Below are 25377 nucleotides of genomic sequence, written 5' to 3'. Positions count from 1 at the left end.
TGTAGGTCCTTCCAAAACCTGCCTTGTAAAGGGTTTCGGGTCCCTTAAAACCCGTTTTTCCTTAATCAAAAACATTTTCAAACCCTTTTGAAATCCTAGGACAAGACCAAGACCCTTTAAACATCATTAGGAACTCTGTTAATGGCTATTTAAATTGTTTGCCTAGCCAATAGGAACAATAACTAGAGCTAAAGTCTTAACCAAAAGATTGGTCATCCATTATGAGTAGCTATCATCTCCATGACTGAAGTTCATTTACTTGTCAATCCAGGGATGTATTACTTGAAATGGGTCTGCATTGTATATGCACTAAGTTCCTGTGATAGTCATTATGCACTATTGCAACAACTAAGTCTATTTGAAATAAATAAGCGAAAATATAACAACTGAATGACTACATGAAATCTTAACATTAACAAAAGATTCTAACTAAATAACTGTTAACTAAGTTCAGAGTGGACAAACAGGGAATTACTCTGTCTGCTTTGGCTACAGGAATAGTCACGGGATCTAGTTCCAGTGGCTGCAGGAACGGTCAGTCGCTAGAACATCTACTACAACAAAAAGGAAACTTAATCTAACAAACACACATGAATACTCACCAAGTGGGCCCCCTTGGATGAGTGTATCTAGACTTCAAAGATGATTATATATACTCAGAATAACATAGCTTTTATTCATTATTTCCAAAATTTGATACAACACATGAGATAAGAGAAATGCTTCTAATTCTAGAAAACGTCGTCTAACCTCTAAGAAGAGGTGCAGATCTTTATTTATAAGAAAATTATAACAAACTTCCTACTACCTAGATCATGCCCATGAAATTAGGCGAAAAGATTTATTACTGCAAGGAGAAGAAGTTAATCCATAGAAAATGTGGAACTCAACTAAACCGCAACCAAGAATATATCATGGTGGTGGTTACTAGATTGATGTTTGCTGGAGACAAAACATAAATGAATTTCGTATCGCCTCGCTATTCCTTTGCTGATTATTTTGCACACCATCTTCTTTGTTGTTTTAAATGTTTAACCATCCTGAAATGTTTCCAACTACTTTCATGACGTGATTCTCCATCTGACTTAAAACAGCCGCTTCTGCAACAACTTATTTATTCTTGCATTTAAAGGTTCAACATTAATCACAAGCATACATATATATCTATTTCCATTAACCACAACATTTATACATCCACACATGATATTACCTATAATAATTCGCATGGCTACAGGAATATTAAGTTAAAACAATACAGGGTTCAACGGTTTTAGCTATCATTCAAAACGCACATAGTCAAACTTTAATACATCACATGACTCAAACATTGTCCCAATATGCAACTTAAAACATAGGAAAAACTTATCAGTTATAGAAATAAAAGAGCTATTATTTTCGCTCATCATTTGCCCCCCAACTTAATGTCCTGTTGATCCTCCAACAAGAGGAAAATTCCTTTTACTTGGGCACTAACTCGTAAATCACCTATGGTACCTTGTCATGTGCCTCCTGTAGCCAAGTTCCAATAAAACCCTTTCATCTTTTCCAGCCTAGCCCACCTGGCTTCCTTCGCAGACTCATCATACGGTTTGTCTATAACCCTGCATCCCATCAATGATCACATAACGATAGGTGGCTGAAATATCAAAGGTAGCCAATTATTACTTTTTGTCCTACCCAAGTGGATATACTTGGGAGCTCTTTGTGTGGTTGCATGATAATTGGGCAATGAATGGGGTTCACCATGCTTTAGGTCCTCTGGAAGACTATTCCAACGCTGAACCAGACATTCAATTGCAGCTTGATTCTTAGTTCTAACCAGATTTTCATATTCCTGAAATACTTCCTCTCTTAATGGTAAAACTTGGCTTCTGACATCAGGTCTAGTCAACAACTTTTCCTAGTCACAGTACATATGCTATGGGTTTTTAGCCTCGGCTCTAAGTGGCAGTGGGCAATCAAGCTCCAAGTTCCATGCGTTCTAGCCTGTACTCCCATACTAATTTCATTTTGTATCCATGACATCAATACTTTTAACTGAATATCACCAATATATAGTAAGGGATTCCATTCATTGTCAGAAGAGATAACATAATTATGCAAATAAAATTTACATAACAAATTCTTAACAGCTGTGGGAGAGTTTTGGTAAACACTATAAAACTCCCGCGAAGTAAGATCCCTAACAACAAGGTTGAGTTTAAAACATAGATACTGTTCCTTCAAATATAAAGCATAAACTCTCGACGGAGCCCTGCACTGCATTAACTCGGGAACCATGTTTGCTACAGTATCTACTTTGGTTTGCAACTCAATAATTTGGTTGTCCCTCTTTTCAATTTCTTTCTGTTGTTTATCAATTATCCCCTGTAACCTATCCTTTTCTATCTCCCACTGTCTATAAAATGTGAGTGCAATGGATAAGCTAGTGAGACATGAAGAGAGCTTGTGAGTAGTTACCTGAGGGCTTGAGATTTTATCACCTAGTTCTTCAAATTGCTCTGCTACTTGTGCCAAATTTGGTAGTTTTTCTGCTCCATACCCTTCCTGCAGTTGACCCTCTTTCTGAGTTTCGTGCCCTAATTCTGACGTTTCCACATAAATGACTTCACTCACATCTCTTGTTTCTTGAGTTCTTCGTTTAACCCAATGACTCCTCCTTAATGCCATTTCTTGAGTGGCTACAGGAGTTTCTGCTATAGGAAAGTTCTCCTTCATTTTTCATTTTTTAGTTGTAGGAGAAACCTGCGCTTCTTGAGGTCGTTCTACAGTTTCTTCCTTTCCATCGCCTTTTTCTTTTTCTTTAGCTTTTCTTCTAGAAGATGCAGCTCCACTTTGAGTTTGAGTGGAGGGCTGCTCAATATTTGGCTCAACTACTATTGCTTCCGCATCAGGCAAAACTTCTTCGGCTATAGGAGGTTTGATTGCTGCAGAAACCCTAGGAGATGAGGGTTCTCCCATATTTTCCCCTTGAAATGATATTTCTTCTACAACGGGAACATCTTCTTCCCCAAATTGCTCGATATCCTTGAACTCTCCCCATGACATTTGTGAGACATCTCTAAGAGACCGTTCTACCAAAAGTTTGATTAATCCATGATGACTAACTGAACAGTTACTACCCCTCTATGTTTCCTTTGCACTAATAGAGATAAGACGATACAAGTAATTCAGAATATTCATCCTTCGACCATGTCGCAGATGACTCAATAATTTAAATTGAATAGCATGCAGATTGGAGTACCTACCATCACATGTTATATATTTCATCACATAAAATGCAATCTACGGCCATTCTCCTGGAAGAGATGTCCGTTTAGTTCCTTGCTTGTCCATGCTCAAAGGTCCATCAACTGGGTGAGTAAACTCTACCCTTGTACTTCTTGCATATTTTGCCTCAAGAAATAGTTCTCCATCCTACGACAACCTTGTGATTTCGGCTATTCGCTTCTCTGTGGCTATGACTCGTAACCCTTTGATAGAAGCCTCCCCTTCACTAAATGTGTGCATGAATTCATGCACAATTTCCTTATTAAAATTTGTCAATTTTAAAATATAGTCAATCCATCCATAGGTCTGGAAGTAATGTTCACATTGGTTGTCCTGCATCAAGGTGTCATGAATCACAGGCTCATGACGGATAGGGGCTCCTCCCATGGCTAACTTGACATTAAAAAACAATCACCACAGCTAAATGAAAGACTGAAATATCTTGCAAAATTGAAAATTCATGCCTTGTAATCTTTTATTTATTCTTCAGTACCTTTCATCAACTATGGCGGTAGGAAAGGTATACTCACTCGTGCTACAGGCTTTCACATTCAAAAATGATGTCAAGAAAATTTAAAACACATCATGGGCAAGGACACATAATTACACAACTCGTAAATTGAACCATAAAACACCCCCCCCCCCCAAACTTAAGATGACACGTGTCCACACGTGAAAAATGACAGAGGGAAGGGTATGCGGATTATGTGAATTATATCAGGTAATAATCTTAATGAAAGAATAAATGCATAATTAAAAGAAAAATAAAAAATACACATACCTGCAATCATACTAATTAATGTTGCAATAAAACAATTAGCTATTCACAATATGAGATGAGCGGACGTGAAGTGAATGATGTGACAAAAATAGAAATGAAATGGGATGAGGTGGATGAGAAAATTATTAGCGGAGAATGGTATTAATGGTTATTATGAATGCATGCAAGAGGAATTTTAAGGCTCGGGACCAAGAAGGCCCCTTGTAGAGGTTGTAGGAACTGTGGCAAGAATGTCCCCTTTAGATGCTACAGGAACTATGCCAAAGAGGTCCCCTGCAGAAGTTGCAGGAATTGTGGCAAGAAGGTCCCCTATAGAAGCTGCAGGAACTATGGTCTGCACTTGGTTGTCAAATTGTTGCAGGAACTCTTCTTTTGTTGCAAGCTTATGATAAAGGCGTAGTCGATGACCATTGACCAAAAGTTTGAATCTAACTGGGTCTATTGTTGTTAAGCGAACTGCTCCATTTTGAAAAACTTCATCTATTTCATATGGGCCCAACCAACGTGTCTGTAGCTTCCCCATTGTATCCTTATATTTGGAATCATATAACAGTGCCCAATCTCTAGATTTAAATTTTCTCTCCTTGATATACTTATCATGCCATTTAGCTCGTTGATGTTGAATAATTTATGTATGCTGGACAACCATCTTTCTCAGCTCATCGAGAGCATTCAATTGCATGATGTGGTCTTTTTGTGCTTCAGAGAGAGTTATATTCAATTGCAGAGCTGTCCTCGGAGTTTTATGCTCAAACTCAATGGGCATCATGGCTATTTTTCCACACACCATTTCAAAAGGTGTAAATCCAGTTGTTGTCTTCCATGTTGTTCTATATGCCCAAATGGCTTCAGGAAGTCTATTTGACCAATCTTTCTTATGAAGAGCTATTGTCTTGGTAAGTATAGCTTCTAAATCCCTATTTGTAACCTCTACCTGACCATTTGCTTGAGGATGGTATGGAGTAGACTTCTTGTGTCTGATATTATATTCATTAACCAATGTTGCAATTAATGTGAAAGTAAATTGTGGTCCTTGATCTGAAACAATCTCTCTTGGTACTCCATATTTGGTAAATATTTCCTCGTAGAGAAATTCAGCTACCTTCTTATCTCTTGCATGTGTCATGGCTCTTGCTTCCACCCATTTTGTAACATAATCAGTGCATACTAGAATATAGGATTTCCCATTGGAAGGAAGATCAATTGGTCCAACAAAATCCAATCCCCATTTGTCAAATGGTGCAACCAATATTTGGGGATACAATGGCATTTCATCAGATCTGGTAGGCTTACCCATTCATTGGCATCTGTCACATTTTCTAGTATATTGAGCTGCATCTTTATACAAAGTTGGCCAGTAATATCCTGTGTTAAGGATCTTAAGTGTTGTTTTTTTAGTTGGAAATTCTCCTCCACATGGCTCATCATGACATGCATGAAGAATATCATATGTTTCATCTTCTTTGACACACCTTCTTAAGACTTGGTCAGGTCCAGTATAAAATAAACAATTAGCAATCCAAGAGAAATTAAAACTTTTCTCAACTAACAACCTTTTTTCTTTAGGAGAAAAATGAGAAGGCATCTTATTAGTAGCCAAATAATTTGCAATATCGGCATACCAGGGAGTGTGAGCTTTTATCAAGAACAAATGTTCATCTGGGAAAGCATCACCTATAGCTTCAGGATTATCCTACAATTGAAGCCTAGAAAGATAATATGCAACTACATTAGCTTTACCTAGTTTATCAACAATTGTAATATCAAATTCCTGCATCAATAGTAACCATCGAGCCAATCTTCCTGTAATTGAAGGATTGTTCATGAGATATATGATTGTTGTATGATCAGTATGAACATAGATTTGATATCCTATGATATAATCCCTGAATTTGTTAAGTGCATATACTATTGCCAACATCTCCTTTTCTGTGACAGTATAATTAAGCTCAGGTCCCTACATGTTTTTGCTGATGAAATAAATTGCATTCTCCAAATTGTCCATCTTCTACCCCAAAACTGCTCCTATAGCATAATCTAATGCATCTGTATGAATATGAAAAGGCAATGACCAGTTCAGACCCTTGAGTAGTGGTGCTTGAGTCAAGGCATGTTTGAGCTTCAAGAAAGTTTCATGGCATGCGGAAGTCCAATCAAACTCCATATCCTTAGTCAAAAGACAATATAAAGGTCCTGCAATTTTACTAAAATCCTTAATAAATCTTCTATAATATCCAGCATGACCAAGGAAACTTCGGACATCCTTTTGCTTTGTGGGAGAAGGAAGGTTTTGAATGATTTCAATTTTGGCTAGGTCAACCTGTATTCCAGTTATAGAAATATGATGACCAAGAACTATGCCTTCCTGCATCATCATAAAGAATTTTTCATTGTTCAATGATAAATTGTAATCTTCACACCTCTGTAAAACTTTCTTTAAATTCTCCAACATCTCTTCAAATTCTGAACCATAAGTGGTAAAATCATCCATATAGATCTCCATGTTGTCGAGGGAAATATCTGAAAATATGCTTATCACTACTCTTTGAAAAGTAGCTGGAGCATTACACAACCCAAAGGGAAGAACAAAATATGCATACGTTCCCCAAGGGCAAGTAAATGTAGTGTTTTTCCTGATCCTTGGGAGCAATTTGAATCTGGTTGTAACCACTGAATCCATCCAAGAATGAAAAGTATCGCTTCCCTGCCAAGGAATCTAATACTTGATCCACAAATGGTAATAGAAAATGATCCTTCCTAGTTGCTGAATTCAAAGCTCTGTAATCTACACATACCCACCATTTACCTCCTTTCTTTGGAACTATGACTAGAGGCGACACCCACTGACTATCTGATATAGGATAGACAAATCTAGCATTTAATAATTTATGTAGTTCCTCTTTAACTATCTCCCTTAATGCAGGATTGATTCTTCTATGTGGTTGTCTGAGAGGTTTACAGTCTTCTTTGATATCAATAAGGTGGGTACAAATCGTAGGATCAATTCCTTGCATATCTTTGCAATCCCACACAAAAGCGTGTTGATGACATTTAAGCAATTCAACCAGTGTTAGCCTTTGAGTTTCTGTGAGTTGATTATTGATATTCAAACATTTATTTGGATCAACTTCCACCTTGACAGTAAGATTGACCTGGGCTGCTTTAGAAAGATAAGAAGTGTGGACTTCCTGCGGCAACAAATGTCAGTGGCTGCAGGAAAATCCGATGTTGTAATACTTGATGTTAACTCCTGCGACTGTTGCTTCAGATTATACTGATTTGCCAGAATTTTAGAAAGGATAGAATCGTCATCCTGGAGTCGTATGAATGATTCTTTGTTAACCATCATAAGATGATTGACAGAGTTGACTTCCTCCTCTAATTCTTCCCCCACGTTAGGCCAAACAACTTGTTCTTGATCAAGTTGGGGCTGTGCAGGTGAATACAGAACTAGAATTTTAGTAGTATTTCCATTAAAAATAGTCATGTCCCCTGATCGACATCCAATATATGCATCGACTGTAGCAAGCCAAGGTCTCCCTAAGATAACCGGATATACCCCCAACGTAGGTTTAGGAGACAAGGTCATAAAATCTGTCTGATATTCCCAGGAGTCTAAAGTAACGACAACATCTTCAATCATACCATCAGGCCGAACTGTGGAACTGTCGGCAAGCTGCAGGACCGTAGGAGTAGGCCTGAGACTAGTTATGTTAGTTTTTGCATAATGTCTCTTGTCATTACATTGATGGTTGCTCCCAAATCTATTAAGACATTCTTTATTTGAGTGTCATTGATGACTATTTTCACAATAGGACTACCAGGGTCAAAATATTTAGGAATTGAAACTTTTCCCAACATAATATCAGCTAGTTGACCCATTACATGCACTATTTGCGGATCCTTTTTCTTCCTATGAGGTTTTCTTAAACACGCCTCTTTAATTGTCTTACCATAAATAGGAACATCCTTAATAGCCTGAAATAATGGAATCTTAACACATATGTGTTTCAGCTGATCAATGATATCAAAATTTATATCCTCTTGCTGAGGAATCTCTTCAGCTTACAACCTTTGAGGAAATGGGCGTATTTGCTGACTCTGAGGAATTTGGGTTGTTGGGCTAGATATTTCCTTTTCCTTTTGTATTTCAGTTATAACTGGAGGGGATGGGTTAGGCAAACTTGTCTCGGATCTAAGGTGAATATCCTTTATAGAAAGAAAATAAGTTGGGTACTGATTAGGATCAGTTGAATAAACTTCTTGTTGTTGTTGAGGCTTGCTATTAGGATTTGGAATGGGTTGAGTGGGCAGCTGAGTGGGTTTAGGTGGAATGATATTAGTAGCATGAGGGGGTATTATAGCAAGTTGTTGAGACTACCGAGGTTGCTGCTGAGGTTTCTAATAACCAGAAGACCGATTCATCCATTGCTGACCTCCTCTCCATTGAGGAGTAGGTTGCCAATTCCCTTGGAATGGTTGTCATGGTCCTTGAGATTGAGACCAATTTCCTTGTGGTTGTTGCCACTATGGACTTTGATTGGAAAAAAATTTCCCTTGGCCTTGAGGATTATACCTATTTTGATAATTTTCAAAATTTTGAGCATATGGAGGTTGCCATTGATTATTTTGTGCATAGGAATTTCCACTATAACTAGAAAAAGAAAGTGGATCGGGAGGCATACCTTGTTTTGGAAAATTTGGCTTTCTTTGAGCAACATAGAAGACTTGCTCATCATCTCCTTGTACTGTCTTGAAATCAGGAACTTCAAGATTTGCAACCATCTTACATCTTCAGTCTCTTTTCTTTTGTCTACAATGTGGACAAAATTCTACGAGCATTGCATCAACTTCCTCATGCTTCTTCTTAGCTTGAAGTGTGTCTAACTGAGTAGCCATATTGTTTATTATATCCTCTTTAAAATCCTTCAAAAGATGACTGAGCTCCATTCACGAAACTCCATTACTAGACGTTGATGAAGACATTCCCAGCTTGAAACGCCTACTCTTCTTAGAAGAAGATCTGGAATACTTCTGACACATTTGACTGATGTCATTCCATGTTGCTTGAGTTATATCACCACCTCCCATAAGGTCTATAGCATTTGTGCATTCATCATTGATTCCCCTTAGAAACATCAACTTAAGAGAATCTTCATTTAAAGTACTATGCTTGGACTTCTTGACACTGAATAGAAATCTCTCCAAATAATCTTCTAGACTCTCATCCTCCCTTTGTATCATTCTAAAAATATCATCCCCATGGCGGTCAGTCCCTCTACAATAATCTTTATATTTCACAAGAAACAACCGTTTCATCTCATCCCATGTAGTGATTGTACTACTCCCTAGACTCATAAACCATCTCAAAGCCGATTCTTTTAAAGTGGCAAGAAATATTTTGAGTCTATGGGCATCTGTAGTATAATCATAACTCCTACAGAGGACATCAAATTCAAACAAGAAAGTATCTGGGTCCTCTGTCACTTGTCCATAAAATTTAGGAAGAGAAGAAGTTGGAATGTTCTTGAGATTAGTATTATCATGCAAATCAGAAATGGGGAATTCAAATGTTGGGTTCACAGGTGGAGGTGGGTTATTCCCACCGGGGGGTGGATTTCCTTGCATTGGTCTTGAAGTGGACAAGGGTCCTCTTCAGGAGGTCCAAAGAGGAAATGAAGGTTGGGCTCAAAAAGTTCAAATTCAAGCGGGTTCAAATTATTTGGGGCTTGGTAAAGTGCAACAAAAGGGTTTACATCTGGTGCTTCATATGGATTGAGTCTTGTATGATCGGGATGGTTAGGAAGGAATCTACCTTGAGCATCTCTTCTTTGTCTATGCATGCAGATTCATGAGAATTACTTAAAACAAACTGAGCTATCAAAACCAACTATACTAAAAACTTAAAAATTCGTAACTATGGCAGGTTCTTAGTTTGACACCATCCTCGGCAACGTCGCCAAAAATGTTTGCGTAGCCAATAGTCTAATAACTAGAGCTAAAGTCCTAACCCAAAGTTTGGTCATCTATTCTGAGTAGCTATCATCTCCATGACTGAAGTTCATTTACTTGTCAACCCAAGGACGTATTACTTGAAATGGGTTCGCATTGTATATGCACTAAGTTCATGTGATAGTCATTCTACACTACTGCAACAACTAAGTCTATTTGAAATAAACAAGCGAAAATATAACAACTGAATGGCTACAAGAAATCTTAACATTAATAGAAGATTCTAACTAAATAACTGTTAACTAAGTTCAGAGTTGACAAACAGGAAGTACTCTGTCTGCTTTGGTTGCAGGAACAATCACGGGATTTGGTTTCAGTGGCTGTAGGAACAGTCAGTCGCTAGAACATCTAGTGCAACAAAAAGGAAACTTAATCTAACAAACACACAGAAATACTCACCAAGTGTTGGTTTCAGTGGCTGTAGGAACAGTCAGTCGCTAGAACATCTAGTGCAACAAAAAGGAAACTTAATCTAACAAACACACAGAAATACTCACCAAGTGAGCCCCCTTGGATGAGTGTTTCCAAACTTCAAATATGATTCTATATACTCAAAATAACATAGCTTTTATTCATTATTTCCAAAATTCGATACAACACATGAGATAAGAGAAATGCTTCTAATTCTGGAAAACGTTGTCTAACCTCTGAGAAGAGGTGCAGGTCCTTATTTATAAGAAAATTATAACAAACTTCCTACTACCTAGATCATGCCCACGAAATTAGGTAGAAACATTTATTACTGCAAGGAAAAGAAGTTAATCCACAGAAAATGTGGAACTCAACTAAACTGCAGCCAATAATATAGCATGGTGGTGGTTACTAGATTGATGTTTGCTGGAGACAAACATAAAGAATGTGGCATCGCCTCACTATTTCTTTGTCAATTCTTTTGCACACCATCTTCTCTATTGTTTTAAATGTTTAACCACCCCGAAATGCCTGCAAGTGCTTTCATGACGTGATTGCAGCAACTTATTTACTCCTACATTTAAAGGTTAAAACATACAAGCATACATATATATCTATTTTCATTAATCACAACATTTATACATCCACACATGATATTACCTATAATAATCCGCATGGCTATAGGATTATTAAGTCAAAACAATAGAGGGCTTAGCGGTTTTAGCTATCATTCAAAATGCACACAGTCAAACTTTAATACATCACATGACTCAAACATTGTCCCAAAATGCAACTTAAAACATAGGAAAAACTTATCATTTATAGAAATAAAAGAGCTATTATTTTAGCTCATCATAAACCAAAGGGCAAAATGGACTAACATATATAAATAGAGATGAGGAAGATGAATGCATTACTTTATGTTCTTTACTAGATTCATAAGATAACTATAGCAATTATTGGTACCTCCTATAAAGTTGAAGTTTGAAAAGTTTGTTGTAGCCTTTTTGTCAAAATAAATCAAGTATAAATCTATGGAGAGTGTTACCAAAGAAGCTTTACTATAATAGGCCATGAGAAGGTAAAGGAAAGAACATATCAAAATATAGACAATCAAGGTTTGAAGGTAAAACTCTAGGCAAGTCTAAGATGGAATGCTACAATTGTGGAAAATATAGGCATATTTAAAAGCAAGCAAGTTTTAGAAGTTTGAAAAAGACAAGATACTTAATTATGTTTCTTACTAGTAATTAAAAAAAAACTCCATTAAAAAAGTAGATGTGTTCTCCATGTTAGCAAATACATATGTATGCAATGATGCATGGTTGGTTGATTTGGCAACGTCGTCATATAACTCTTAATAAAGAGTGGTTTTCTAAATAAGAAAGTTATAATGGAGGTTCATGTATTCTTAAGTGATAACTCATATGATCATATTGGTCAAGTAACTTGACCAAATCGATTCTACATGTTCTAAGTTTAGTTAAAAATATAATTTCTAAGTAAGATGAATGATGTAGGTGTGTGGGCAGTCTTTGAAGAAGATAGTTGCAAAAGGGTTAGAGGATCGTTGGTACTTACGATGGTAGTGTAGACCAGGACTCTATACAAGCTAGATGCTAGCATTATAAGGGGGTGAATGTTACATAGTTTCTAAAGTTGATCATGAGTTGTTTGTAAAAAGAAAAAATATTTGTTGCAAATGGATGTCTTAGATGAAATTCAAATCCAAGGTTGTTCGGACTATTTAGGACATGAACTGTCATGGTGTGTTTTGGACCACACATTGTTAATTTGGTGGGAGTTTAGAACATGACATGGTTGATGGTGTTGAAGAGAATTTGTTGGCAATAAGCTTAGGACCCTCTTTATAAGATTGATCCTTACCACTTGGAATATCATCTATGACACGAGAGTTACATTGTGTAAGAACATCTATGATGAATAAGGTGTAAAAACATCTATGGCACAAGAGTTACATTGTAACAACACTTATCATAGGGGTTACAAAAGACATCAAAGAAAGTCATCCTTAATCAAGTAAAAGTGATTGTGTAAGAGCCTCTTGTAAGGTAGTTGCACCAAATTGAAGCATTTGGTTTGACTAGGTAAGCTCATTTGTGGGAGTCCAATGAATCTATTTGGAGTGTTGGAATTGCACTCATGGGATGGGGCACATGGACTCGGTTGGATGACTTTGACCAATGTTGGAGACCCATAGTTTGGTTAACTTGTCCAGGTGGATTTTTGTTTGCCAATAAAGCAAGTTCTTGGTGTTGTGTTTGGACAAGTTGTTACAACATACTATGAGATTGATCACATGATTGTGAGCAACTCTATGAGATTATCTAGTCAGTTCAAAATGGCTTCTCTCTATTAGTTATGAGATTTGTATTTTCCTTTATATTCCTTCTCAATTGAGTTAGATCAAGGATGGGCATAAAGGGTCCAAGTTTTTCTTTTAGTTCCTTAAACAAAAATGCAAGAAAGAGAATACTTTCGTCCATCCAAGACAATAATGAACAAACCCTTTTACCTCTTGAAGTAAAGTTAAAAAATGTTTCCTCCCATTATAAAGCTTTGTTCCAAGATGAACTACTTGATATAGAGGTTGAGTAAAAGCTTGATCATGCTATTCACTTATTTGTTCTTACAAGAATCTAAGAAGAGTTTAGTTACTATATGTTTATCCCCCAAAGAGTTGGAGAAATCTCTCTTTTCTATGGCTAAAGAAACAAATCCTAGTATTGGGGGATCGCTCGTTGAGTTCTTCAAAGTCATGTGGCCTATCATTCATCTTAATTTTACAAAATGTACATTGAAGCTAAAGATAAGAGCACTTTTAGTCCATTCATCAATTTGGGCTTGATTAAGTTGATCCATAAAGGAAACCCACAAGACTCTTTGTTGGGATTGAGGCTCATAACACTATACTAAAGGCTAAACTCATCAAACCAAACCTACTACCAAGAAAATTGTTCATAATGAACAAAGTAGCTGTTTGGGTGGTCTTTTATCCTTCACAACTTGGTTCTAGTTGGGCAAATGGTCAAAGGGGCTAAACAAATTGATCAAGATGCTATCATTATCAAACATGATTTTGATTTTGATAAGGCTTATGACAAAATTAAGTGGCTGTACATTTTTTAAATGTTTGAGTGGCTGGGATTTGACAAAAGATATATCGAACATGTTCATATTTTATTCAATTGTGCATCTATCAAGGTCTTAGTTGATGGTTGTCTCATGAACCGCTCTTTAGACCATAAAGTCCATAACCAAGGCTTCCCACTTGTTTCTTCTTTATGTATTGGCCACAAAAGCTCTAAGATATCTTTCTATGAAGTTAAGCAATTATCATCAAAGGAATCAAATTTCCACCATCAAGCTCATGTTTTAATCTCTAATTTTGCAATGTCAACTTGTTGCTTGGAAAATTAAAGTGCATTACTAAACCCTTGATATTTAGCATAAAACCTCAAGATTCAAATTATCTAAACCCAAATAAATCTAAATTAATCTAAGAGCATACCCCTCCGAGTTAAATACACATAATGGAAACAACTCAAGCATTGTGAAATCATGCAATGGTACAACATTCCCTTTGACACCTTAACAATGTGTAGTGCCATATTGAACTAGATTTTGTCTTATATTTAAAAACATGGACGGTTGGAGTGCAAAATCACCTACGAGATTTTCATCATAACAAGCCTTTTATCATTCTTCTCAGATGCCTGCAAACCCCACCACTCCAAGATCACTCAAAAAGTGACAAAATTTTGGGGGCTAAATGGGATGGCAACTACTATCTCCTGGCCTTTGTATTTAAAAACACTTACATGATTATTACTAGAATCTCTTTCAGTCACTCATATGGATTGTGGAAATGTCATGTCTTTATTTCTATGTTTTTAAACCAAAATATATAGGAGGTTGGGCATTATCGACCCTTGCACTTAGGTAAATTATTGATAGTTAAGTAGATTCTCAGGGCTTTCTATAGGTATGAGCCTTGGAAGATCCTCTTCCATTGCCTCGACCACTGCTAGATGTCATTAGGCAAAGTTGAAGATTAATGACAAGATGATCAACGCCAAGTTTTTTAAAAAGAAAAAAGAAAGGTTTTAGCTTCCCCAAGGGCTTCTAATGCAGTGGAAATAATCAAAGCCAATTGCTAACAAGGGCTTCTGAAATTGCTGGTTTGTTGTGGAAACTCATTAAGAGAAGGTTTTAGCTTCCCCAAGGGTTCCATTTGGTGGAAGGTTTACAAGAAGCCATTGACCTTACCTTCTATCATGCAAGGGTAAAGACCTTACGTGAAATAAATCCATCTCTATATGGATCTCTAGTATCTTGCAACTCTTGAATAGAAACCATGGCATTCTTTTCAACTCTTCTTCAATCTACAACAGCGATAAACGGACTATAAATGCTTTTACTAACCTTGTGAATGAAGAGTTTCTCCCAAGATATCCATGACAATTCCCTGTAATTCTGTTTGGTCACAGTTGTGGCTGACTTCCCCTCCACATGGTTTACACATCCCCCAAAGTTTGATTATGAAATCTCAACTGAATTTTAAATAGCAATACAGCCTTCGAGAATCTAACCGGATCAGCCTTAGCATGGCCATATGGAATACTAGCTCTGACTCCATGCTGCTTATTACTTGAAGACTCTTACACTATAAACTTCATGTCAAGCTTATCAAAACAACATGCACCATCTGCAAATGTTAAAAAACCATCAAACACTTACTTTGGTTTAGTAAATATGCTAAACACGTGGACATTTGTGCAAACCAACTTACCTAACATTTTCTCATCTAAATTCACCTGGAAATGTGCTGTTTTGGGTTTCCATACTTCACATAATGTTATTTCTAAATCATTCAGGTGGCTGATTATCAGATAAAATTGCAAGAAAATATTTTTCAAGATATAACAATAAATGTTTTCTCTCAGAGCTGCAACCCAAAATACTTTACTCCGAATTTCCACTGCATTAGTCTTCTCTCTCCAAACTTCTCCACGCAAATATCAACTCTAATGCTGAGATAGCTCAACACACGACTAATCTAGACCAGCAAATGACATGGTTGAAGGATCGACATAATCTATCCAGGAAGCTAAAGGATCTATACAAGTTTGTTAGGCCTTTCTCCGTTGTGAGACAAACTCTATCTAACAAGGCAAGGTTAATGAAAATAAATTCCAATGTATCCATAGCATCCACAAACACAGCAAGAGAAATGGATATCGGCAATAGCACTCCCATTGTGGAGGAAGAGTTATCTTGTCTTTCATGTTCCTGTTTCACTCTGTTTGTTTTGGATTTCTATTTTGAAACCTTCAACTGCTTTTTGTCTTTGATGTTTCTTTGATGGTTGCTGTTCTACAAATGGGCCCTGAAAGCAGCGTTAACTTTTTGTTTTAATTTTGCCTTTTTTCTATTTTTCGCTGAGTACTGGACTCTTCTAACTTTTCATATACTTAGTGAGGTTCTAAATTCATGATGTTTTTGTTTCTCAAATAAAACGCTTTGCCTTCTGTTTTATTTAACTGTTTGCTTTAGTTTTTTTGTAGATCCTAGAAGATTATCTTAGTCTATAAAATAGATCTTGGGCACAACTTAGTACCAGGAAAAGCTATAGTATACAGAAGAAGAACAGCATTTGAGTGCAATTCAGTTTCAATTTAATAAATGGCAGTTTTTAGAGTGTTTCCTTGTTTGCATTTTCAACAGCATGTGTTTGCAGATTATCATACTCAAGTTTGCTGTTCTGATCAAAGTTTCAGCTCACAGTAAGTATTATTTTTTTTAAGTGCAAAATCTGCTTACAATGGTCTATGTTTTAACATTGATGTATCTCAATGTCTTCACTTAATAGTGATAAATATTTTGAATAAAATTCAAAGGATGACCAACATTTTATCAGTGAAATGTAAAAAACTAATTATCAAAATGATATCACTACTTCTCTAAATGCATATGCATCAGTAGCTTCGATGTCTGCACACATAACTAAACTTAGCTAAAAGCTGACTAGATATATTGTTGAGATTGCTTCAGTTATATACGACAGTGAGAATATACAGAAGATTATACAAGTTAAATATCAAGCTTAACTGCAAGTTCCCATCCTGTGCATGGTGAAATTACGAACGACAAATACAGTCACCATGCCATCTTCAGAAAGTAACACCTTTATTCTAAGAGATTCCACATCATTAGGACGGAGTATTTACAACTGCGGTCTCATTGATGAACCCAATTCAGCTAACACTTTTCAGCAAAGTCAAACTTGGTTGACATTGCTCCGAGGACCCTGTAACATTAACCCAAACTTCATTCAAACGTCCAAAGATTTTGAAAGGGCTGTCGTACTGTGCAATTGAATATGCATAATTTTCTCCACCTTTAAAGGATAAATCCGTCCATGGAGAATCGCTTAAACTGGCCGCTAGCTTAGCTGCTTCTTTTACTATATTCTCATCTTTTGCAAAGCCTGAGAACTTACGAACTGCAACGCAATGACCCTCCCAATGATCTGGGTACAAGTTTAGTGCTTTCAGTGGCACTGGTGGTGAATCCTGGAACTTTGTAGGTAAGTAGAATCTTACAATGTAGCCTGAGCTACCAAATGGTCCAGCTCCAGGTACAATGCTTGTTAAAACTGGTGCTGTCATTGGGATACGAGAGAAATTCATATTGGCCCCCTCGATGAATTGGAACAATCTAGAAATTACATGAAACCACAGAAACAGAGCACTTTAGTCTGCTTACAAAACTGATCCACAGCCAAATTTTAGATGCAGTAAAAAATAAACCTATATATATGCAGTTTCCTAACCAGTTATTACAAATTCTGTCATATCCAAGAACCCATACTGTCTCTGATACTTATAACATTGAGATGATCTAGGAGCAATATTTTCTTTGCAGGGTTTATTAAGGATTTGTTTTCTTTCCCTAACTACTCCTTGTAAGCCACTATAACAGTATGTCTAGTTTTCGATCTACCACAAATTGAAATTATTTACCTTAAAGAAAATTCCTTTTCTTTGAGAGGAGAATGCAGTACTAAACAGCACATAGAAATTTCAAGCTGGGGCAAACAAATTCAGATTCTTTCAAGCAGAAATCAAGTTGTACAGTTGTACTACAATTTGATGAGGAAAAGCTTTTAAATCTTAAGCTGGAGTTTTCTTCTACAAGTGTCAAGCAATGTTTTGAATGGGAAATTTTTATACATATCAATAGTTTATCATTTCTTGTAATAACCAAAATCTTCTTGGTGGTTGAAGAGTGTGGAGTCGATTGAAGATTTACCCTTGTAATTGCAGCCACCTATTATAATTCAATTATTCAAATAACATTGCATAAGCATCACTGGCAATGAGATGTGCTTATTTTACGTTGAACTTTCATATTCTCAAAAAATTTAAAAAAATAAAAAAATGAGGGTGGTTATTACAGCTTGCCATTTCCAGGAACTGCAAATCTGCACATAAGCTCCGAAGCTTACATGAGTTAAGCTTGCGAGGATCAAAGTCTGCATGTAATTTGTAGGGACATGCAAACTTGAATGTGAAGTCCAAAGTTCTGCTAATTTTGAAGTTGTGGGGATTGGAGGTCTGCATGCAATTTGCAGGAGCTGCAAACTTGCATTGGAACTCTGATGTTCCACAAAGGTTGCAAAATTGCTTGCAAGCTACATATTTCGACGAGGACTTGTGTTTTGAGCTTGTCATGGAGACTTTGACCTATGTTTTTATAAGCTTTCAGCTTGTGTCAAAATGCCTGGTGCACTAATAATCGGTTGCCTTGTGTCTTGTTGTGTGATGTCACAATACCTTGTGCAAAGTTGCATGCTAATGTCACATTTGTAGTGCAAAACTACATATGTTTCCACGAGGACTTGTGATTTGAGCTTGTCATGGAGACTTTGACCTACGTTTTTATAAGCTTTCAGCTTGTGTCACCATGCCTTGTGCACTAGTAATCGGTTGCCTTGAGTGTTGTTGTGTGATGTCACAATACCTTGTGCAATGTTGCATGCTAATGTCACATTTGTGTGTTGTTGCATGCTTGTCCATTAATGTCTGGGTTGAAAGCTTGGGGCATTACATGTCAAGAGGACAACATAAAATAATTTTGGTCAACAATACTTGCTGCCAAACTTGCTTGAAGACTTAATTTCAAAAAGATTATTTAATGAAGATATGAAAAGAGCTTTATAGAAAGTTGGAATGGAGAATGTTAAAAAAACTGGATCAACTAACGCAATCCGAAGAGGTTATGTTAAAGGACAAAATATATGCACTGTGAAACTTTAAAGCAAGAAAGATGTGTAAATAGTTTGCAGGCAAATGTATTCTAGTCATGTGACCGCATAAGTATTTTGAATAAATGGGAAAATTGTAGTCAATTATATCTGTTTAGTATATGCAATCAATATTTTGAATAAATGGGAACCGGAAAATCATAGTCAATTATATATGTATATTGTTTAGTATATGCAATCACACAGCCAAATTATACAAGTCTGAAAACAAAGAGAAATGTTAATTTACAGTGAGATTAACCATGCTATATATAGACATTGTTTCACATCAAAAAACAAAAAACTTAGTTGTTGATTTGTAAAGAAAGTGAGGTCATTATGAATCCCTAGCCTCCAATCTCTCTCCTTAAGATGCTCTGTCCCACAGCATCAACTCATTCAAGAATATCTGAGAGGCACCTTCATCCTGGATAGCTTTAGGTTCCAGTAATAATCTGGCTTCACCATCCATGATGATATTAAGACTACAAATTTCTTTCCAAATCTTTTAACATGGAACAAATCACAGACTTTAGAATTTAGAGGGAGCTCAAGTTTAAAGGCCACTAGTTCTATATTCTGCAGCACTGGATAGGGTCTAATATCTATAAGGATAGAGATTGATGCATATGAAATCATCCATCTGTTTGAGAATACTTCTAGAGACACAACTTTATAAAGTGGCCTCAAACATCTTTCCTTTGTTGCAATAATTTTTAACTATTAGACCAGAACAACCTTTGTTTGATAAGACTAATAGGGAGTTCTTCTAAATGGTGTGCTTTAAGAAAAGACATTAAGGTTGAACAAAGTCAAAAGACTTGGACTTACCAACGGCTAAACAGGCCAAAGAGAAAGAGCCAACACCTGCTTGGCAAAAACCTGAACATTTAATTAATTAAGGAAAAACAAAAATTATCACTGGGGCATTTCTTTTCTATGACAACCCTATTCCATAGGCCTCGTATTTGACACATGGTCATGTAAAATAAAATATTAAATAGTCAATTTCACATCAAAAACCAAAATACACGTAATTTCAGATTAATTTGCACAACAAAAGATCCAATAATTATTTGCAATGCCTCGTGGACTCACCGTGATGCTGGATCAATTAAAAGACCCCTTTTTTCTCATAAACTGTATCTTACATGACAGATAGAAACTTGAGTAGATCCCACTGTTAAGAATCACAAAAGAAAGAGTTTTGCCTGAAAAAGTTTTTATTGAGCAATAACTGAAACCTCAACATCATTAGGCTTCTATCCCTTTTTGAATGCAGAATACAAGCTCTCTATGCAAATGAATAAAACAGAATACAAGAGAGTGCACTAAGAGGTCTCTTTTCTTTCAAGATTATACCATGTGGCATAATTCCTCTACAAATCACTAAATCTTGCACTTTCCTAGTCTGGTTAAGTGTTGCACATTCACTTATTTCAAGGACCAGAAAGTTAACCACCAAAATTCACTGAATCCTGTTACCATGACTCTAGTATTTACCAGAATGATTCAGCTCCAGTACTCAAAACACAAACTCAGACACTATTGTGGAACAATCTAAAAAGCATAGATTTTGCATTTCTTTTACATGTAGTTGTTAAATCTTATGTTCCTATGAAAAGGATAGACGTTATCTTTTAAACAATCAAAATTGGTGTAATAAATAAGTATGAATTAAGGTTGGCCAATATGCCTTTCTGGAAATGCATATTGACAAGTGAATATCAGACAATTATTAACTGAATTAATGCTCCAAATCCAATAACACAGGCATGTGTTAGATCATGATAGGAAGATAGGTCTTCAGAATAACTTGGAGAGGATTGCAAAACGAATACCTTCATACTCACTAGGTTAACTACAAAGAACACTAAATAAACCATTATGTCAACTCCATTTAGATATCTCAAAGCCCAAGTAGATAATTTCTGGTCAACGATCGCAAAAACTCAGAAAATAAAAAACATGATGAAATACTTTCACTGGATATTCAATGCTTAGAAAAGGCAGCTATAACTAGCTAAGCTACCCTGGAGAGACATATAAAGGCAATCCCACTCAAACAAATTTAGACAAAAACAGCAATTGTCAATAGTACTTAACCAGTGTAGGACATAGGCTGAGAGCAACTACAAAGAAATTTGTAAGCCAAGTGTCAGAAGTCGGAATCAATTTGACCCTTCTCTTTGAAAGTCTAACTTAACTAGTACCAGGAAGTAACGGTAAGAACATTCTGTATGCACATACTTGTTGCAAGGCCATGGATATAATCCTATGTTCCACGAAGACCCCTTTTGGAGGAGTCAAGGTAATGCAGAAATACAGAAGGGACGTTTACAGTACCTCCAGAAGAAAATTAAGTGTGATCTCTCGTGGGATGAAAACAGTGGAGCAAGAAAAGAGAACCGAGGGGTGGTATGCACCCACGCAGTACATAGACCTAATTCTCTCTGCTAAGTCTTCTCTACCATTTTCAGGCAGACCCTCATAACTCTCTCTGCTAAGTCCTCTCTATAATTTTCAGACAGACCCTCTAGTAAATCTAAGGGAAAAGTAAACCATCCAAATTCTAAAATCCATTGACAAGAAGTTCAATTCATTGCACACAGTATCGGAGTCCGTATGCTGTGATCACTTCTCATCAAAACAGGAGTTACATAGGAAAAACAGTTTACAAAAATGTTTTCTTTTTTAAGATTCTAAATTCACCACAGATGAACAAGGGAATCCTCCCATAGCCGTTAAAAAAACCAAAATCATTATATAACCAACAAACAAACTTCAATTTTAACATTCCACAGGCCAAATCAAAAGGAAAATTAAAAAATCATCATAGCTTGGATCCTGTGGCCAAAAAACCGCACTTGAGAACAAACCATCCCAAGTGCGTAATTTTAACCTTACAGATTTGCACACCGCACATAGAGAAGATAACATGTGTACCTGTGGAAGCCTTGAAGTGTGGCCTTCTCAAAAGAAACTTCCTGAAAAGGAGACGCAGACATCCAGGTCATTTCTCTGTACAATCTCACCTCGAAATCAGATTCTTGATGCACCAATGCGTATTGGGGTTCCTCCAATGTGAAGGCATAGGCATTCTCTCCTTGAGCAAGAACAATACAAATCAATAACATAATCCATACACCCAACTCCATCTTATCAGTAGAATTTCAGTTGGGAGATTTGCCTCTCGTGGGCTTTCCTGTGAAGCCTTGGCAGTTGATGAAATTTGCAGCTTCCTATATCAATACACTGCCATTAGACAGGTAGAATCTGTTGGCCAACGTGGTTTCTATTGCCAAGTTTTCGTGACCGATGCTTATGGAATAGAATAAAAGGATTTTAACGTTTATCAGGCCAAAGAAGTCAAAGAACGGAATAAAACATAAGGTTTTTAATCTAATTACATCATTTGAAATGAAACGAATGACACGGATGAAATCAAATTTATTTTTTTCAAATGGGTTTATGTTGTTAAGTTTTGTTTTGTTTATAACATGGTAATTAAACCAAGTGTTATTAGACAATTAGTTGTTAAGTTTTTGTGTCTAATAGTTACAGTCTTTCACATAATTAAACAGTTGTAGCTATTCTGGCTCCAAAACGGTATGCCATGTCATGATGCGGCTCCAAAATTGCATGCCCTCCATGATGCCATAAGACACGTTCTGGGACCCACCATTTGGTTGACGTAGAGGCATATTACCATTTTGCAGTTGACGGAAAGCATTTGCACGCGGCTAACATTTTCTGGTCGCTCTCACAGTCACAGCCACGGGCAGGGATGGATGTTTCGGCTCACGTTTTTGTTCGTACTATTTATTTTAAAACCACTCTCTCACCCAACATATTTTAAAAACCACTCTCCCGCCCAACATATTTTAAATCTTTGTCCCGCCTAGCATATTTTTAGTTTCTCATTTTGAGGAATATCAATCCGAATGGAACAATTGGTCGATGATGTTGATGCTCCAGGAACAAATAACATGGAAGTAGGTTCAGGTATGTAAGTTGGGTATACAATCAAAACTTGTAGGGCAAAACAAGTGGAGTAGCAACAGAAGCAAGCTCACCTACAACTTCTCCTCCACAGTTTGCTCACCCATTATGTCTGAGCACGACATCCAGTTAGCGACATTCAACACTTTGGCGATGGTGGTTCCTCTAAGTTTCAGGGAGGAGGAGGCTATGATCAAGATCCAGTTCGAGGGTGACGGTGATGAGTGGGCTTTCGAGTTCGTCAAGGGAGAGCACAGTGATGAGGAGGCCAAGATGAAGATTGACTCCTCTGTGGGTTCCTTGGTGAAGATGATGATGATGCCAAGAATCCTCCATCTGGGCCTCCCCTGCCCCAATCTTGTTTCCACTCCTCTACATTTCTTCTGCTCTCGGTATTTCTCATTACAACCTTCTTCACAAAGCTCCATGATGCCATTCAAATTGTATTTTTTGGAATCGTGAAAAGAGTTTCCTATTATTTTCACTACGCTCAGAGCCATTGATTATTTGTTACATGGGTTACTAGATTTTTCAATCAAATCGTTTGGGAAAACGTTTGAACCGAGTCTTTTGCTACATTCAATGCAAGATTCATTCTGTACTCTAAATTTTGTGCTGTAAGATTCATTTTCTTACTTCTTTATCTCATCTTACATTCAATGTAATGAGATTTTCCATCTTTGAAAGACCCAGTGCCCTGCGTTATCTCATCTTTGGAAAGATTTGTTGCAATCACTTATTAACATTTATTTGTTCTCTTATTTCACATGGTTCGCTTTGTGGGCTCCTGTGTCAATTTTAGGGCTTTCTAAACAACATTAATAAAGGAATTAGTTCACTTTCTCATTCCTTCTTATAGGTTTTGATCTCCAGATTTGGATTGCAGTCTATTGTGTTGAAACCCACGTAATGGGTAATTGCATGCAAGCCAAGGTACAACGAGAAACATGCAAGAAATTCATAAAAGTAATGGCAATGGATGGGAAAATGTTAGAATACATGTTTCCTGTTGTGGTGGGAGATCTGGTGAGGGAGAGTGATTTTGAGGAGGATTGTATAGTTGTACACTCAAGGAATGTTGGTCATGCTCTTCCCTAAGAAAATAAACTCAAGGGTGGGGAACTTTATTATCTTGTTCCCACACACATTGAAAAAGTTGATCAACTGAAAAATAGTATTTGTAGAGGCAAGAAAAGAGCAGAGGATGTTAATGTAGAGAAGGGTTTTACACTCAAGATTGTGGCCTCAAGACAATAGTTGAAGACTTTGCTTTTGGATAGCTATGTGAAGGAAATTTTAGTGGAACAGTATGTTAGAAAACTTACTCAACATCAAGATTGTGTTTCAAGAAAAGCATGGAGGTCATGCTTGAAAACAATTGCAGAGGAATATTGATTATGTAGAAGTTAGTAAGTGGGTCTTTCAGATTGAGTGACTATTATGTATTGGTTGAATTCGATGTTGTATTTTTGGGCGTTCATATTGTTTAGATGAAGATGTTGTTTTGGAAATTCACTAATACATATCGATTTTGATGTAGTGACAAATCTTAGTAATTTGAATTGATTGTTATGAGTTAAACACTTTTATGTAGGAGTTTCAATTTTTCTTGTTGATTCATTATATTTTTCCTCATTAACAATGTTGCCCTTCTGTTTGAATTAGGTTATGGATTTTACATAAATTTTAGGACAGTAGCAATGTTTTTGGGCGATGGAGTATAGTGCATTGTGGAAAATTGGCAATGTTTTGCTACTTAATTTTGGTTGTGCACAGTTTAGGATTTTGAAGAAAGTTTGCAATATTTAAATTGGATTATAATCTAAGTTTTAGAGCATAATAGAAAATTAGTAGTGCTTTGTCCTGCTTTTTAAATAATAGTTTTTGGATTGGGGGGAATTTTATGGCAAAATTAACAATGTTTATGTTTCATTGTTTAAAGTAGGTTACATATTTTAGATTGTTTAAAATGGAGGAAGAATGATTTTGATGTTTCGAATTTTGCTTGTCACGATATTGGAATTCATTATGTTTGTACTTTGTCTTGAGATTTACATAATTTGTCAACTTTGTGGAAGGTTGAAACCATGGCTCTAGATCTTTTCTATGGGAATATATAAGAATTGTAGTTTATAGATTTGATTTGTATAATGTGCACTCCTAATTCTTGATTTGTTCCTTGTGCTTTTTTGAATGTCAAGGATTGGCAGTGTTTACAAACACCTAGTGGAGATCACTAGATTGTAAGGGTTGTGTCCTCATAAGTCAAACCCCTTGGTAGAACCAATTTTATAATTGTGAAAAAAATAATATAGAACAACTACTTCAAACATGTAGATATGATGTAGATTTCAGTTCTTTGTAATGCTCTAGTTGAAGTGCTCTAAACATTTTTTCCTTTAATAAATATGAATGATATGCCAATAATGCTTGGATGTAATTGTGCTTTAAATGAATGACCGTGAATGAATTTTAAATACTAATATACTAATAAATTGCATGAAATGCATACCAAATCAGTTCATGAGAGGAAGAAAACAAGCAAGAGTGAACCAAAATTTGAATTTGAATT

The 25377-nt window shown here is 36.4% G+C and overlaps 1 protein-coding gene across 1 annotated transcript; it reads right to left on the bottom strand.

Moving 5' to 3' along the window:
- Positions 1-16502: 16502 nt before the first annotated feature.
- LOC131061266 (uncharacterized) lies at positions 16503-22142 on the bottom strand. Its single transcript, XM_057994882.2, has 2 exons — positions 21750-22142; positions 16503-17215 (listed from the first exon to the last, which is right to left on the bottom strand). The coding sequence occupies exons 1-2, from the start codon at positions 21959-21961 to the stop codon at positions 16753-16755; spliced, it is 675 nt and encodes a 224-aa protein (XP_057850865.1). The 5' UTR covers positions 21962-22142; the 3' UTR covers positions 16503-16752.
- Positions 22143-25377: the final 3235 nt, after the last annotated feature.

This window comes from Cryptomeria japonica, chromosome 11 (genome assembly GCF_030272615.1).
Source record: "Cryptomeria japonica chromosome 11, Sugi_1.0, whole genome shotgun sequence".
Classification (NCBI taxonomy): Eukaryota; Viridiplantae; Streptophyta; class Pinopsida; order Cupressales; family Cupressaceae; genus Cryptomeria; species Cryptomeria japonica.
Note: the sequence above shows the minus strand (reverse complement) of the source record. Positions and strands in the feature narration are given on the sequence as shown.